At 33.5% G+C, this 19,225-nt stretch overlaps 1 protein-coding gene across 1 annotated transcript in view; it reads right to left on the bottom strand.

The window, feature by feature from the left end:
- LOC145239963 (uncharacterized) overlaps nucleotides 1-19,225 on the bottom strand; it is an 87,508-nt gene that overhangs the window by 4,558 nt on the left and 63,725 nt on the right. Inside the window, exons 16-23 of the mRNA XM_080103550.1 lie at nucleotides 16,060-16,140; nucleotides 14,304-14,418; nucleotides 7,766-7,917; nucleotides 5,812-6,019; nucleotides 4,086-4,156; nucleotides 1,852-2,173; nucleotides 851-1,043; nucleotides 338-447 (exon numbers count right to left, since the gene is read on the bottom strand). Coding sequence (XP_079959676.1) covers nucleotides 338-447; nucleotides 851-1,043; nucleotides 1,852-2,173; nucleotides 4,086-4,156; nucleotides 5,812-6,019; nucleotides 7,766-7,917; nucleotides 14,304-14,418; nucleotides 16,060-16,140 — 1,252 coding nt within the window. The remainder of the gene's footprint in view (nucleotides 1-337; nucleotides 448-850; nucleotides 1,044-1,851; nucleotides 2,174-4,085; nucleotides 4,157-5,811; nucleotides 6,020-7,765; nucleotides 7,918-14,303; nucleotides 14,419-16,059; nucleotides 16,141-19,225) is intronic.

Consider the following 19,225-nt stretch of genomic DNA (forward strand, 5'->3'; position numbering starts at 1 on the left):
GAAACGTGTCTTAATTGTCATGTTGAATTTAGTAACATATCTAAAAATTATGAAATATGATGAGACAGAAAATTAATGAAAATAGTTTTCGTAATAAATTGAAAACATGGACAGACATAACCCTTGCGTTTTTGGTGTTCAATGTTGGAACCAAGAATGGCTGAAGTATGCTAAGGACTCAGCTGCCAAATGATGGGTGTGAACTACCTTGACACAAGATGCGTTGAACTCATTAGGAGCCAGCTCAATTTACCCCTGGATAATTGCCATTACAGTTATGACCGGGTTCAACATCATTTAACTTCAGTTTTATTAGCTGTAATAAATCAACAAATACCTGAACTGTTGTTGCTTTCTTCGCATGACGTGGCACTTGCTTTCTTTTTCTTTTTACTTGAACCGGCAGTAGAACTGCAAACTTTTCGCCTTTTACGACACAAAGGGTACCTGAAAATTATTATAGTATTGAGTTATCTTCCATTCATTTCTGTTTCTTTTTTCGTTTTCAAAATGGTGGACAAAACATTCATAAAACTTGGTTTTCTTATTTAAAAATTTAACTACTTGACCAATTTACAAGATGTGATATTTTTGCTTTGTCATAGCTATGTACATCATAGAGATTTTTCTTTATTTTTGTTTTTTTAATACAGGGACAATAACCGATATTTCAACTCTGGACAATAACCGATATTTCAACTCTGGACAATAACCGATATTTCAACTCTGGACAATAACCGATATTTCAACTCTAGACAAGAAGCAATATTTCAACTCTGGACAAGAAGCAATATTTTAATACCTAATCTCGACTGATCATGAAACAACATCTAAATATGGTTTTACTTACTTTGTATTTTTGCGTTTTTGTAAGAAAGGCTGTGAGACTTCTACATTTCGACAGACACCATTCAAAGTGGAAAGCATGACAGGCCACATGAATAAAGACCGGAAATGATTTTCAAGCATTTTGTACCAGTAAGTTTCTTTTATTATTTTCATCTTCTCGGAAAGAGTCTGGAATTCTTGCTCATCTTCATCGGCTTTATATAAAAAAAAATATAAAAACGTTTTGTTTTTACAATGAGAAATAAAGATTTAAAAACAACTAGTTTATATACAAGCGACCATATGTCAGGTGTGATTAAGTTAGCTAGTATGAATTTTGACAAGGGTCACACTAAGTGCATGATAACCTAGACCTGTAAAATAAAATTGTTCTCAAGGTTGAATGAAAGACGAGCGTCATAAAGTTGAGGCAGAGGACAGAGGTCAAACGCTGTAGACAAAAAGTGACAACGAAGAATGATGTCACAATTTTTTTTTTTTTTGACAGAGCGAAAACTATTTTTTTTAATTATACAGAAATTGCTCCATACAAGGGGAGACCAACAGAAGTTCATATAAATCAAGGTTAGTTATACACAGCCATAAACATGTGATCGTGTCACGATAAAATAACACAAGATGAGTACTTGATGTACATCAGTTAAACTTTGGGTGGGTGTGTGATACTGTCATGTAATGTAGAAATAGGAATCCCAATGTTGCCCATTGATAGCTGTCTGGTCGTGTTAGTCTCCAGTGATTTTTTTTCTTGTCCCAATCTAATCTCTCCGATCTCTCTCAGGTAACCTTTGAGCCACCAATCGCCTTCAACTATGTCAACTCGTAATTGGCGTCAACTCTCACTCACTGATAACTCCTAACTGTTATCAACTAGACTGTCACAAGACACTAGAGTCTGCAAAATGCTCCCCACAGTCATGAAACTCCTTGTCAATCCTAAACAAAAGATCTGGAAAAAAAAGTTTCAATCAGATAAAGTTTTCAGATATGGCATTACATTACCTGAAGTTTCATCACTTTTTGTGTTACAAAACTGGTAATTATCAGCTGTTTTTTGTAGTTTTTTAGTATCAATCAGAAGTAAACGGAATGCACTCAGTGTGTGTAGATTTGGAGGGATATTGTCAGAATATTGGACTTTTGGTGTTTGATTTCCAGAATAGTTGCCATTCGGTTGTGGATTCTCAGAAATGAGTAAGAATTCTTCTTTAAATTTTTGCAGTTCGTCAGCATTCATGTAATTCGTCAAGTTTTTCATTAGAGTATTGTGATTTGCGCCAAATAATATTTTTTTTAGGATATTTGGATGATCCATGCCCAACACCTGGAAAAATAAAAAAAAAAAGGAGACACCTCATTTTGAATATTTTTTAGTCTGATTATATCTGACATGCCTTAAGACATGCATATTTGAATGGAAAACCACTAAATAGACATGCATATCAAGGTTTTGAGTAATATGAAAAACGAGTTCCATGTTTTTTTAGCCCTAAAAGATCAAGAGGGATGCGAACCAGAATTTTGCCAGGGTCACACATACAGGATCACACATACTGGATTTAGATTAAGAACAAAGGCCTCTACATTGTGACCAAGTTTCAGGAAAATTAACGGATGGATCAAACGCTATGGGGCAAAAAGCGTAATTTTTGGCCATTTTGTGGTATTTTTTACCTCTTTTGAGACCCTGGGGATGCCAAATCCCAGTGTAAATGGATAACAGTGTAGTTTCAGGCCTTAACACATCTATATTTGAGTCGACCACTGTGAAAAACCACTATGTATTCAAACATATCAAGTTTTTGTTGAGAAATAAGAAAAAAAAAAAAACCACCAGGAGCATTTCTAACACTGAAAATCCCCCGGGACGAGAACCAGAATTTTGCCAGGGTCACCCATACTGGATTTATATTAAGAACAATGAGCTCCACATTAATGGATAGATCAAAAGTTATGGGGCAAAACGTGTAATTTTGGGGCATTTTTTACCTCTTTTGAGCCCGAGGATGCAACAGGAATTTTCGCAAAAAACATTTTTTTTTACTGTGCACATCTATTTAATGAAATACAATCTGTGGCAAAATTTCAGGAAAAACTAATGGACGGTTATCTGGCAATCGTCCGGACTAACGGACGCACAGAAAACATAGGTCCCTCTCCAACAAATCGGGGGACCGAAAAGGTAACATGTATATTTTTATTGCATAACAACAGCAACAAAACAAAACAGTTCACAAATGATCAGACAGTACGAAAATTTAAGAAATTCCATAGTTGTTAACTTGCATGTGTGTGTTCACTGCACAGGCCGTGATTGCCCCAATCATTGTGTCTGTCCAAAGTTGTTCTCAAATTAAGTCAGCGTGTCAACGAAGGAACTATTCCTCCAAGTAAAACCACAGATCCAGTTTTAAAACAATTAACAGACGCTTATTTTCCTTTGAAAATTAAAACAGTACTTATCTTCTTAGGTTGAATAGCAGACTCACACAATGAGATTTTTCCCTGACCAAACTAGAATACAAGTTCAATCAACACAATCATTTAGCTAAGAGCCCCAAAGACCCAACTTATTCGGAGAGGCACAACTGGCCCAACTGCCTGTTAGCCCTCAGAAAAACTATCCACCTCTGTCCTGTTCAGATGACTGTCTCTGTTTCTCCTTCCTATTTCTTATTTTTATTCACGACTGAAAATCTTATATTCTAGCCTTTGTCAGTGGTCACCATTCCACAACCAAAAAGCTGACTACTTAGTATATGCACTAAAGATAAGGATCGAACAATGTCCATTCAAAGGGCTCATCTGTAGATAATCCCGGACATTATTTTTATCAAGTGGATTGCATGCAGTCTAAATCCCATTAAAACAAATAAATAAAAACAATGAGTGGCCAGACTTCAATAAGAGATATTTTCAATTCTCTATGCACCTATTCTATCACCTGCAATGTCTGTCATTTGCACGCATCACCAAAACATGCAGTCTAGCATGTTTTTTCAGTGCTAATGAAAACTTTGAAGATGCAGATGGTAGACAATGGCCATGCAATTTTGACAATGAACATTTGAAATCGAGATATATCAGAGAAATGTCTAAGGCAATTAATGTAAGTATTTCAACACAATTTGAATGGAAAATTTTTTGTTTTTAGAGATTGGTCATTATTTTCCTAACAACTTAACTAAAATATTTAAAAAGTTGAAAAGTTTACTCTATAAAAAAGAAAAACTCACCTTCATCATCAATGTCATGCCTTCTAGTCTGTCCATGGACTTTTCAGCTTCACAAGTTGCCTCGGATTTATCTAAAAAAAGAAAAAAGTAAATTATTAATCAATTATATTGGATTTCGCTGTGTACGTATACATTACCAGCACGACTACCCAGGGCAAAAGTGTGACAAACGTCTATCTCCCTTCAGTGAATCTAGACAAAGCTTTCGACAAACGATCAAAAAATCTATCTCCCTTCAGTGAATCTAGACAAAGCTTTCGACAAACGATCAAAAAATCTATCTCCCTTCAGTGAATCTAGACAAAGCTTTCGACAAACGATCAAAAAATCTATCTCCCTTCAGTGAATCTAGACAAAGCTTTCGACAAACGATCAAAAAATCTATCTCCCTTCAGTGAATCTAGACAAAGCTTTCGACAAACGATCAAAAAATCTATCTCCCTTCAGTGAATCTAGACAAAGCTTTCGACAAACGATCAAAAAATCTATCTCCCTTCAGTGAATCTAGACAAAGCTTTCGACAAACGATCAAAAAATCTATCTCCCTTCAGTGAATCTAGACAAAGCTTTCGACAAACGATCAAAAAATCTATCTCCCTTCAGTGAATCTAGACAAAGCTTTCGACAAACGATCAAAAAATCTATCTCCCTTCAGTGAATCTAGACAAAGCTTTCGACAAACGATCAAAAAATCTATCTCCCTTCAGTGAATCTAGACAAAGCTTTCGACAAACGATCAAAAAATATTGTCTAGTAAGCTTTGTTTGTACAAAGAGGTAAAAATGAGTGGTTGGTTAAGATTTTTCAAGCAAATATGCTCAAAGTTGTATTAGAATTAACAGTAGATTTAATAAGTTTTAATGCTAAAATAGGAAGGTCTACTTGTTAAATTAAAAACTTGGATGAAAATGAATATTATCAAAGTGATAATCAATGGTAGCAGTGTTGGAAATTGACATCTAAACTAACCTATCTCTGGCCAAGTCTTTATCTCTCCTTTTCTAAAATCGATCCTTATCACATCCTCCCATGTTAACCGTAGCTTTCCTCTGTGAACTGAACTTGCTGCCTCAATTGTTCTACATCTACTAACCCAAGAACATTCATTCATTCTTTCAATGTGGTCATACTATCAAAGTCTCCTGCTTTGCACACATCTCCCTATGCTGTCCAAATTTAATCTTCCTATGAGGTCATCAGACCTAACATTGCCTTTAAGACTTACATTACATCATATGATTCTCATATAATTTCTCTCCATGCAACGCATGTCCTCAACCATCGCTGGTCAAGTTTCACTTCCATACATCATCACAATGCATCAGACTTAATATATATTGTATTATAACAATGGCATAATCGTGTTGACACTGGTTCTGTTCAGATCACCGAAGTTAAGCAATGTTGAGCCTGGTTAGTACCAGATGGGTGACCATTTGGGAATTCTAGGCACTGTATGTGCTCTCCGCTTATCTCAGCATTTGTTTCCAGTTTGTCCTGTACACACACTTCACTTGCCATTGGTATTTAACAATGTTGATTCAGGAGAGATATGGTTGGAGATTGTGCACCTCCTGCCATGAAAATTTAACGCACAGGCATCCTTACAGTGGGTATCCATAGTGAACCCCTTTATGACAATACTATCTCTGCAGCTGTTGTATACCTGGAAAGTGTTGCTTTGTCTTGCATAGAGAATGAATTAAATAAATTGAATTTAACTTACTGATTGACAGTTTTGGTTGGTCCTTCATTTCTTCTTTGAGCCAATCAAGATACAGCAAGCTCTTGATTTTTTGGTCGACAAAAGAACAGAGGCGCTTATTGCTGTGTTTTGCTGGCTTAATTTCAGCACTTACCCTCTGCGCTATCTTTACCATTTCCATCACAGTCATGTTAGGCTTTAGGTTATCCAATTTCTGAGAAAGTGTAGTCTGAAAAAGAAGGGAGAAAGAAATATTTACAAGTAATTAAAAATTATTCCTCCCTCCCCACATATGAAACATCTTGTTCTTTTTTTTCTTTTCAATTTACTTTTTTCTCCTCATGTCACCTTGTAAATTTAAAAATAACATGAAATCACCTTCCTCCTTTGTCCTTTTCCATACGTTCATCTTGCACGATTATATCTCACTTTTTATACAGTTTTATAGAAAATAATATTTCTTACTCATTTCTAAATCTTTCTTCTTTTTGTCCTACGATATATCTGTGTCTGTAGATATAAAAATATTTACGATTTTTTTAAAATATAATTATAAAGCCTCTTTAAGAAATTAAAGTTTAAACCTGCTTAGGAAATTAATACTTTCTGACTGTTTACCATGTATAGCTGCTGACTTGGCATTTATTAGCATTTAACTTCCTTCAATTCTTGTGTAAATTGCTGGTGGCCTCAAGGAAGAATGCTAGCCTACAAAGTCGGTGACTTTGTGACTGGGTTTGAATCTCCTGACCAGCAGTAATTATCACTTCCTACACTGAGGATTATGTAAGCATGATAGCCACTTATTGGATACAGGCAAACGTAAGTTATTTTGCTTCTTCCTGGATTTTATATATTATATCATGATATTATGCATTTTTCTCTTTGACAAATTTCTACACAAAGACTTTTGCATTTCATTCCTGTATGGAATCCTCAGGTTAAGATAAGTATGTGTTATCTTGTGAGATTTTAATATTTGGACATATATAGCAGTTAAGCTGACAGATTGCACTTTGCTTTTGACCAGCCAATTTTCATTTGCACCATGTTATTGGCAATATAATAATATATTTCATTAAACAGTTTATGTAATCTTTTCTGGACAATGGATAATATGGAAATATTTTTTTAAATAGAAAAAAAAAAAAAATCAGCAAGGGGAACAAATCAAATGTTTAAACTAAGAATATAAAAAGAGTTGTATCCCTTAAAATCGCATAACTCTGTATAAGTTTTAAAAAATGTGCAAACAAACAAATATTCTAAACTAAAGTGACGGAGAATATACTTCTTCAACATTTCATATAAATAAAAGAAATTCCATTTGCTATAAGAGAAAATAACTTAAAATTAAGCCCAACTAGAATTCCAGTCAATCCAATGCGTTTTTTTAATGAAAGTGTTAACAATTTAATATAATTAACTGATCTTTTTTTTTTTTTTTAATTATGCTTTTAAGAATTGCATACTGAAAAACATTTGAAATAATTAGAAAATATTTTAGTTCTTGCCCAGAGTTCCTTATATTAAAACAAAAATAAAGAAAAACCTGTATGATGTACATACCTGTGATGAAACAAAAAAAATCATGTAAATTGATCAGGTAGTTTTTTTTTTTTTTTTTCAAAAAAGAAAATCAAATTTTATGAGTAACTGAAGAAAGATTGTCTTGCCTGTCATTTTAATAACAAAATCAAGAAACAAAATGAGATAACTCAACAATAATTCAAACTTGCAAGATTACAAATTCCCATTACTCACTTAATAATAACTTTATAAAAATAAAACCACTTGATCAATTTACATAATTTTTGGAATATGATCTTTTCGTTATCAATGCATTTACATAGATACTGCAAACATTAAGCAGCATGTAAAAAACAAGTCTCTACAAAAGCTGAATCAAACCTCGAGAAAGGATTTTAGCAACATCAATACAAAAATCAAATGTTATGACTCATAAACTCCTTACATTTTTTAAGCATTTCTGGGGAGACTTTTTTGTAGTTTTTTGAACCAAATCCTCTATGCTCTGTTGCATCCTCTTGCGTTGTTCCCACATTTTTATTAATGTGGGGTTTTGGAATCTTCGAACCAGTTGTGGACGTGGTGGAAAAATCTCCCCTTTCAAAAATACAAATTAAATATAGATTAACACAAAAGACTTATTTGAAGAGAAAATGTTTCAAAGTTTTTGGAAAAACAGTAAGAATTGTAAAAGCAACACATGATGTATTCGCGCTTAAACCGAGCGACAACACACAGATTTGAACAGTTACCGAAACAGGACATATTTTTTCTTCGGGAGGCTACGACTCCTCATTACATCATTATGAAGAAGAAAAAAAAACTCAATCGGACTGATATCTCCTTGATAAAGGCATGTTATTGGCGAAAATTTGGCATTTAATAACACCAAAAAAAAAAAAAAAATTATCATTTCTCAACATTTTCAGGTTTTCAAATTTTCTTATATATATATATATATATATATATATATCAGTGGCGACTCTAGCCTATTATTGCTTGTCGTGCCGCCCCCCCCCCCTGCCCGTTGTCAACTTTAGTTCCCAATCCGTGGTCTGTGGACCCAAATAAGTAATCATAGTTGCTATTGCGTGATTCTCCATTGCATAGCACAGATTGACTAACGTACCTTGCATGGTGTTTGTTTTTGTTTTTTTGTGAACAATCAAGATACTATATAATTTGTGGTCTTGTTGATACAGTAGATAAGATATTTTTTTCCCTTTCAAAAGTATAGAAGAAAAGAAATATTCATTACTATGGGTAGAAAAATATGTTTATTAGAATAAAGAAATTGATGACAATGACAACTAACCAGGTTAGCAATTAAGTCCACAAATCGCCAGGTCATTTGTCTCGTGGAATTATAAAATAATTAAATGATTGATTTTTTATTAGCACTTCACAATCCCTTTTTTTTTCATTAAGGAATGGTTTATTCGTGAATTTTGAATCATAGAAATCTACAAAAAATATGGGTTCTATGTCATTTTATATTAATAGTAAGAAAAACCCTCAAACCTCGGAACCTTCGTAGAAGTCCGTAGTAGTATGTAAATAATTTTTTTCATAAAGATTCTGTATGTAACTTTCTTTTTTTTTTTGCTGCATCATTTTACAGCTAGCGTTCGTCTATAAATGCCTTTGAATAGGAGTGTCTGCAGGTCAAGCGCGTTTTTGGGAAGGTCATCTCATTTGAGCATAAACTCCAGGCTTCTTGGTTTGGCCGCAAATTTTTCTATTACCTTATTGTGCAATTCATTTCTTTGCTCTAAATCTTTAAGCATTTCCTTCTCAATTGAAATTCGGGCTAAAGACGAAAATCGATCCTCAGCCATAGTGCATCTTAAAAATGATCGTATTCTGTCCAAGGTTGAGAAACTTCTTTCATTTGAAACTGAAATAGCGGGAATGGTAAGGAAAAGTTGTATCAGTCTCACAGTTTCAGACATTGCAGACAAAAAACCGAGTTCATGAAGCATCTCCAAAATAGCTTTACTTGAGGTACATTTTTTGAAATCATTGTCAGAATACAAATACCTGAGCTCACTTGTCAAGGATTTTAGGTAAAAAATACCAGGGTATTTTTTCTGCAACGCATCTATATGTTGCTTAGGGAATGTACAGGAAAAAACTTCAAACTTCTTCACATCGAGCAATTCAAAATATGAAAAGTCTCTTATGTTGGCGAATCGATCTTTTAGTGACGAAATGATGTTTTGAATTATTTCAAAATATACACTTTTGTAGTTGATTCGATTTCCCCTAGTTCTTTTCGTTGGTGGAGCGTGTGATTCGTCAGATATCTCCATGTCTGTCATCATTTGTTGAATCATATTTTCATAATGTTCATTGTCACAATTGTTTGATATTGATTGAATGAAATCATGTATTTTATCTTGAGCATATTTCACGTCGAGTTTTCTGCACTTTAAAATGTCAAATAGTTTCTCTGCTTGAGAAAAAATGACATAAAAACAGTTAATAAAAAACATGAAAGTGAAATCATTCAATTTTGACAATAAATTGTCGGTTTCACTTAGTGTTGCTTCATCCCATATTTCGCCATGATCAAGAATATCTTCGAGTGCGTTCATTATTTTTTGACGATCGCCTTTTATAGCGGATACAGTTCTTGATTTATAAAACCATCTGGTAGCACACAAAGATGGGATGCTGATTTCAAATTTTCGGAACACACTCTTCCGTTTCGTACTAGATGATGTGAATTTACTAAAGCTGTGTAAATGTGAAAAAAATATTTTAACGCCATCAACATTTTCCGTACTTTTACTCAAAACTAAATTAAGTTTATGGGCATAACAATGGATGAAATCGGCGTATTTAAATCCCCTCTCTCTCAATTTAATTTGCACTCCGTTCCGTTCACCTGCCATCACGGCTGCTCCATCATAAGTTTGGCAAACCAATTTTGATTTTGCATCATCGAAGGAATTTAAAGACTTCTCGATTACATCAGCTAATCTTGTGGCACTTTTGTCATCGCTTACGTCATGAAATCCAAGGAATCGTTCAATAATTTTGCATCCATTCACATACCTAACAATGATCGAAAGCTGTGCATGCATTGCAGTCAGTTGTTTCATCAGCCTGCACTGAAATAAATGGGACACTTTGAATTTCAGCGTAAATAACATCAGCAATCACGTTATCAATTGCAGATATAATTTCATTCTGTATTGTTCTGGAAACACCTGAAAATTGCCTAGAGCCTTCTTTTGCGGAAAGTTTTGATGCAAACACACTGTCAATTTTAGAGAAACACTGCAATAATTCTCGATAATTACCTTTGTTAAGACTATCTTCCCCTTCATCGTGTCCACATAATGGTAGTTCTTGTTTGCAAAGATATAATATTGCGTTTATCAGGTGTTTCAGATATTGTCTATTTTCTTCGACCAATTTATTGTGCCTTTCTCTTTCAAGTTTGGCCGATTCACTAATAGCAGTAACTATGTCATACATGCCAAATGTTTTCAAACGCTTATAATTGTTCAAATGAGTCATTGATTTCGAATGAATTTTGCAGTCAGCCAAAATATGCCTATCATCAGTATAGCCAGTATAATTCCATGATTGTCCTGATTTAGGCATGAAAAGCAAGCAAGGCCAACAATAGAGTTTTTCCTCAGATTTACTTGCACATAACCAGTCAATGTCATGAAACCATTTGGATTGGAAGGAACGAGTTCTAACCTTATTCACCAATAAAGGAGTTGGGCGCCCAACTTTGATAATTTCTCGCTCCTCGGCTACATTTCTCTGGCCAAACGATCTATTTTTCAGGTCTAACACAATATCCATTTCCATTATATCTAATTTTAAATTCAGATCATTAACAGTAAATGCAGTAAAACTTTTTTTTTTAATGTTTTAGAGAATAATCTGCTTACCCGTGAAACACAGGAAAATTAGCCCAAGTGACGTTATACGCAAAATACAGGGAACTTCCAAAAAGTAAATGATATCTGATGAATCTTGAAACATATGATATCTTGACCAGTTGAAGTTATCCGATTAAATTTTCCCATAGAATAAAAGGTAATATTGATGAATAAAGTTGGGTTTAAATAGCTGTGAAATGATGGATGCAGCAAGAAAAGTTACATACAGGGTTTTTATGAAAAAAAATTACAAAGTATTTACGTATCACTACGGAATTCTACGAAGGTTTATTGGATTGACGGGTTTCTTAGTATTAATATAAAATGACTTAAAACCCATATTTTTCGTAGATTTCTATGATTCAAAATTCACGAAAAAAAAATTCCTCAAAAAAACAAATTCACTCTTATTCAAAACCTGTTCTTTATTAATCACTGATATTTATTTACAATCTGATATACACGCGTGGTTATGTTTACACAGAACTATTCGTGCTACTACATAATGCAACAGTAGTAGTAATCGTTCTTCATGTGTTTATGCGTATGTATGTGTCTAGAGATCTCTCTCTCTCTGTCCCTCATCCTCTTCCTAAAACAGACATCAGCAGGCTCGATCGTGCTAAATATTTTAGGCACTATAAGTGGGCTTAACTTTGCGGGTGATTACAGAAAAATCTGGATTTCTCTAACATTATGATTATTACGAGTAAAGGTTTGGCTTGGCACGAATTACGGACGTTCAACGTCATAGCCGCTATTATGGAGTTTTCAATGAATCTGGCGGTGGCCGGACAAAGATAACCCATTCAAAACAGCATCCTTGTATTATTCCCAGATATATTTATGAATTTTTTGCTACTTAGTTATCGAAACTTGAATAGATATGTAATTTAATTGAGATCAGACTAAGTATGTTTGCTTGAAATTAATGGATGATTTTTTAATCCATTTTGAATAACATTAACCGAATTATTGGTCGTGGCAGGCACGAGTGGCACTAGTCCCATCTCCGCCCCTGATATATATATATGTTATCCATTCAGGTGTATGTCTAGCCGCACTGATGAGTTGTGATCCACGGATGACAAATATATATATATATATATATATACTTCAGAATAAAATTATCTAACAATCAACTGGTATGGAAAACTATGATTATAAGTCTTACAAGATATTACTGGCAGTAATATTCTAGAAGTACTATCCCATCTAAATAAGAATTGCTCGATATACAAGATAGAGCAAATAAATCAAATTTTAGTTATTCAATAAATTTAAAAATTTATGACCTGAAATGTTTGAATTTCAAATCAAAAGATTTTTATAATTCTATGTAAGACAAAGAATATATTTGAAATATTATGTATAACTCTTTATCCTATAGTATTTTGATGTCTACCATCTCTTCAGAGGAGAAAATATTAGCAAATATTTATAATGATTTACACTTTATTTGCTAAAGTCAGTATGATATGGAAAATCACAATTAAAAGTTGTTTAAGTATTTAAATGTCATAGAGTAAGTGAAGTTAATGAAAACGATATAAAAATTCACATCCAAATTGCATGTTAAAATCCGAAGTGAATGTCTTTAATAGCAGTGTTGTAAAATTTTACAACACTGCTATCAAAGACAAATCAAGCCAATTTTAATGGTGGACATTAAAGTCAACAAACACATGTATTTGAGCGTTATTATCTAAGGAAAGTGCTGAATATTTATTATCAGAGACATGATCAATTAAGTTACAATCCTAAATACAGAAATCAAAAATTATACCATTTCAATTAAATACAAGAAGGGAAGTATTAAAACTAGTGACCAACTGTTCAAAGCGCACATTTGGCTCTTAAAACAGACCCTCCCTCTCTCTTACTGCACCCCAATTTATTCCACGTGGAGATACTGGTCTTTTAGCTGACCAACATAGATCACTTGAAGGACAAGTTAAGTGCATCTATCCATCCATGTTATGTGTAACCTCTGTATGTAAATGGCATTCAGCCATTTCTTTCATTTCTTTGCTTTGTATTTTCTTACATATCCAACTACTTATTAATATCCTATTCATTTATTTTAAAACAAATTAATTACTAAAATAGATTGCTTCTCTCCCAATATTTAATAAATACCCAATATTTAATAAATACCCAATATTTAATAAACACCCAATATTTAATAAACACCCAATATTTAATAAATACCCAATATTTAATAAATACCCAATATTTAATAAATACTCAATACACAATTAAATCTATCTCCAATACTACACTTATTTATTTAGAATAGAGCAAATCAATACTTTCATCCATGCGGGGGGGGGGGGGGGGGCAGAAATCCCTGCTGTAGAAACCAGGTGCATGATTACCCCTCTCGGTGTGATGGACCTCTAGATCTTGTTAGGTCATCCATCTAGAAGGAAAACTCTGATATTAAAATTGGGGGAGGGAGACTTCCTTAGTCATGGTCGACAACCTTTCTTAGAGCAGGTGACTCAAACAAATTCTCCAGTTTGCAATGTTGTTCTAAACTTCTGTAATACGATATATAGATAAATACTTGTGTATACAGTTATTTCAATTTGTTTATTAGAGAAAGTTTCAACAATATTATCGATATGGAATTAAAATACAAGCCATAATTATTAGTTCTGATGTAGCCGGGTTTAACAATAGTAGTTTCTTGTCAGCCAAGGAAAACAAACTTGCAGCACATTTAGTTTTTTTTAGAAAATTATAAAATTATAATTTTATTTCTTGCTTCGTGTGCGCTTCAAGCGGTAGATGGAGGGAGAGCAGGAGGTGGCAGATTCAGCAGCGACTTGAGGCTGCTGTCGCTTTTTTTGACTGACTCTTCTCTTCCGCCTGCTTGTTTATATCCACCTGCTTTCTCACAGGTGTCGTAAGGTCAACTACTTGACCCATTCACCTCTGGCGACGTAAGCTTTGACCTGTTTGCTTCATCCCTCGGTACTTTCTGTGGGTGTGGGTGTGTGTGTGTGTGCATGTGACATAGTTAATAATAATTAGTTAATAATAATCAATTTCGAACAAGACCCACTTATTTACCTTTCCTCCGATCAATCTCCTGTTGGACCAAATCTCTCTTGAGCATTTGTTGCTGATTTTGCCAGATTGTTTCCACATCATTTTCAGTTGAATCTTCACAATACGGGAAAAGTTCCTACAAAAAGAAAAAAAATATATATATATATATATATATATTTTCATGTATCCACATAATGAGATTTATTTTATGTATTGATTTTCAGTATTTACTTCAACAGTGCTCCAATACGTGAGTGGAGCTAGGTAGTAAGTTATGAAAGCGTATTTACGGCAATTAAGCTACATTTTGCATTGTAAGCCATTTCAGTTTTAGAAGAGAAGAAAAATGTTGTCCCAAACCAAATGGCAATATCAATCCAGAGAAGCTTTGAATTGTAAAAGCTAAAACAAAGACAAAGAATAGAATGTTAAGTTGTCAATTCAAAGTCCTGAAAGGCAAAGTTGTTTTGTTCTCGTGTGAAGAACAAAAAGGATGTGCAGAATTCGAAAATATCCAGTATGGAATGGACACAGTTTTTGATTGTTGTTTTTTTTACACAGGTATCACCACTTATCAAGGCCCGGGGGCCACTCGAGGATAAGAGTTAATGGGTATACATTAATCAATGTAATTATAGCGTAGTAAGCATAAGTAGTGGGAATTTTGTAAATTGGATTACTTAGGGGGAACGGTTCAGCTGGAAAGCAGGTAATCAGAAGAGAGTTCTACAGGCGTGCAAGGTTTGGGTTTGGGTTTGGGTTAGGGTTAGGGTTTGGGTTTGGGTTAGGGTTTGAGTTAGAAGATTTGTTCATAAAGTCTACATTTAGGTTTAGGCACAGATAAAGAGTGTGAGAAATTATTGATAGTGGTTTTGGCTAGACATGTGTTCTCCGTGAAAGTAAACAAAAAGGAACTGTCTCATGTCGCCATCTTGGGCAGATAACTCCACAATAATTCAAACTTATGAGGTCGGGTTTGTAATATATATGATTTTCCATTAATCACTTAAACTCATTTAAAAATTAATTTCTTAAGAAAAATAAAACTACTTGATAAATTTTTCTTGGCCTTCGGGACAAGATCAAAGTCTAGTATCTGTTCTTCAGATGCTGCACTTCTATTTCTTGTTCTCTTTCGGTGGAGGAGAAATCCTTCACGACTGAGACAATTTTTATTTTTGTACCTTTTCTCCACGTTAAAAAACGACCCTGGTGTCTAACTCTGTCCCCGTGGGGAGGCATAGTAAATAGGTACTTGATCAAGTTGCGTGATTTTTAAATATGTTTTCGTTCCGTCACAAATTTTTGTGTAGTTTTGATATTTTTATTTGAACAACCATTATCAAATGCATATCAAGTAATAATAAAAGTAAAATAAATAAATACTTACATCTAATGTTTTATTTTTTTATTCGAACAACCACATATCAAATGCATATCAAGTAATAAAACAAGTAAAATAAATAAATACTTACATCTAATGTTTTATTTTTTTATTTGAACAACCACTATCAAATGCATATCAAGTAATAAAACAAGTAAAATAAAGAAAGATTTTTTTATTTGAACAACCACATATCAAATGCATATCAAGTAATAAAACAAGTAAAATAAAGAAATACTTACATCTAATGTTTTATTTTTTTATTTGAACAACCACTATCAAATGCATATCAAGTAATAAAACAAGTAAAATAAAGAAAGATTTTTTTATTTGAACAACCACATATCAAATGCATATCAAGTAATAATAAAAGTAAAATAAAGAAATACTTACATCTAATGTTTTATTTTTTTCAACCAGATGTGCATAGTGCTTTGCATTAAAGTTATGAAGAAAGTAAGTTTTAGATTCAGACTGAAAAGAAAAGAAAAAAGTAATAAAACTATGCATACATTGGAAATTAAAATAAAAAAATCATCATCATCATATTCAGTTTAACATTTGTTTTGCATGTTGGATCACATTTAGAAATTGATATCAAAACTTATCTCTTTCCTGTTATTTATTCCTCTTTCTCCAAAATCCATCCTTATCACTTCCTCCTAGGTTTTCCTTGGCCTTTACTTGCCAACTGAACCTGCTTCTTGAACCGTTTTTCATCTACTAACCCAAGCACACTTCTTTTAATGTAACTAAACAAGTCTGTTCAGAGAGAACTTGAATGCCTACTAGACACTATCCTCGAGTGTCTTGTATGTATTGGTTGGTTGTTTTTGTTTTATGGCATATCAACCCTTTTCAGGTTATTTAATGCCGAATCAAAAGATTTTGAAGAAAAAATTTTTTTTAATAGAATATATTTGTTGTTTTCACATCGGTTTCTATTTAACCTATAGTTGGGACCCTAACAGGTACTACCACTCCGGGTCAGAGTGGACCTGGGAGCAATGGTAATTAAAGGGTGGCTCCAAACTCCCCAAAGCCCATAAGCTGGGGCCTCACCACTGGATATAGTTTAAGGTCATATCCAGGACCCCCATTGAGGGACTTTTACCCTCTGCAGGGGGGCAGTCGGCGTATTCTAATGCCCCACCGACAGGGCCAGTCTTGTATATAATCAAATAACATAATATATGACACCATAAGGCGGGTCAAATACTGTAAACAGAGGCCAGAAAAACAACGTATTCCACATCGTAAACTGGAAAAAAAAAGTGTATCCCGAGATTTTATTATATAGAGTTTAGTATATAATAGCTGAGTAGTTAAGTGTTTTATTATATAGAGTTTAGTATATAATAGCTGAGTAGTTAAGTGTTTTAATACATAGAGTTTAGTATATAATAGCTGAGTAGTTAAGTGTTTTAATACATAGAGTTTAGTATATAATAGCTGAGTAGTTAAGTGTTTTAATACATAGAGTTTAGTATATAATAGCTGAGTAGTTAAGTGTTTTAATATATAGAGTTTAGTATTAGGTGCAAAAACAATATCGTTTTCTCACATGTTACTTTTATATAGGATTTCTGAATTAATTCATTGATATATATATATATATATAGCCATGTTATCATTTTGAAGCAAGTTTTTCGCTCCATCGAATCTTGTTATTCGTTACCGTTTAAATCTCTTCATTCATTTTTTGCAGGCTTTTCGACAGCATGGACAAAATTCAAATCTGCACAATGTTCTTGTTCCAGCTCAAACTAGGCCGAAAAGCTGTTGAGACAGCTTGTGATAACAATGATGCGTTTGGCCCAGGAACCATTAACGAACGCGTGACACAATGGTGGTTGAAAAAATTTCGCAATGGTGATGAGAGCCTCGAAGATGATGTACAAAGAAATGTTATAAATGTCATCACCATCGTTATATGCCCCATTATGAACTCCCTTCATCTTTAAATATGTAAACCCCCCCCCTATACAACATAATGATGAGATCGTCCCACATTTCATCGCAAAGTCATTTTCTTCATTAATGTAAACTTTTATAGGCCACATGCCCTTCCTGGCACCTACCCCGTGTGGTGATGGGGATTAGTCCTTTTATTAAGATACCGGCAGGTGATGGTGGTTCTAACAACCTCACTAACAACCTGAGTGTCACAAATTCAAATCCGGTTTGTTCCACAAAAAATCACTTAGGACATTGGCAATCTTTACGTGCTCCTTACTGTAAGTACCCGACGTCTTTCTAGAAATAATTCTGACTAGAAAAATATTGGGGAAATCAATGCCAATAACAGAATCTTTGGATTCATACGACGATGATGATGATGATTAAGATACCATCTGCAGATGGTTACGCATAAAGGCTACAGAGCACTTGAGTTAAAAAAAAAAATTTTTTCAAATAGCGCTTATTTAGAATTAAACCTATTTCAAAAACCTAAATTGCAGAAAAATATTTATGAGGTACATACCCGTCATGGAACAAAGATGTCATATTCCAAAAATTACGTAAAATGATCAGGTAGTATCTTTTATGACGAAAATCATTTTTATCTGATTTTAAGCAAGAAGTGTGAAATTATTAGCTGATCTCACAAGTTTTAATTAGTGTGGAGCTATCTGCCCTTGCTTATTTACTCGTAAAATTTTATTTTCTTAGTTAAAAATAAAACTACTCGGTCAATTCATGAATATGACATAATCGTTCCGTGGCAGGTCATCATAAATATTTTTCCGCAATTTAGTTTTTTAAAATGAATTTAATTCTAAATAACCACTTAAAAAAATTTATTCCATTAAAAGAAGTAAAATTATTAACGATGTCGTGCTCTGTCACCCGCCACAGTTTAACTTCTATCGGGAATATACCAATGGGGGATTTCAATCACTTTGGTTGAGATGGAGGTGCACAACTAGTATACTTGCATACGTACAGTTTTGAGTCGCTGCTCATTTCAGATTTAGTACTAAAAAAAAAATTATATTTAACAAGATGAAGCAGTGATTAAGATTTTTGTTTTCTTAGCACAGCTGACCCATCCCTCACCCTCTAGCATTTAGGAACACAGAGGGGATGGATATCTGATCAAATAAAGATCAGGTTTTTCGGGTTATTTAATGAATAAAATACAGTATCTATTAACTATATGATAATACTTTAAGAAAAATTCATGTTTGTACATACGTTATCACTGTATACGTTTTGAAAAAAAAAACGGGATTGCATCGAGTGGAAATGCAATGCAAAATAAGTCATTTTTTTTTTCAATTTCATTTTTATGTTGCTGTCGTGTCAAATGTGAAACTCAATTTAAAATACAATTTTGTTGGCTTTCAGATTAGATTTTTGGTTGTTTTTGTTTTACGGCATATCAACCCTTTTCAGGTTATTTAATGCCAAACCCAGTTATTTTGAAGAAAAAATTTTTTAATAGAATATACATTTTTTTTTTTTCAAATCCGTTTCTATTTAACCCATAGTTGAGACCCTAACAGGTACTACCACTCCGGGTCAGAGTGGACCTGGGAGCAATGACAATTAAAGG

The sequence above is a fragment of the Euprymna scolopes genome, chromosome 19 (genome assembly GCF_053919585.1).
Source record: "Euprymna scolopes isolate OS-2025 chromosome 19, ASM5391958v1, whole genome shotgun sequence".
NCBI classification, from domain to species: Eukaryota; Metazoa; Mollusca; class Cephalopoda; order Sepiida; family Sepiolidae; genus Euprymna; species Euprymna scolopes.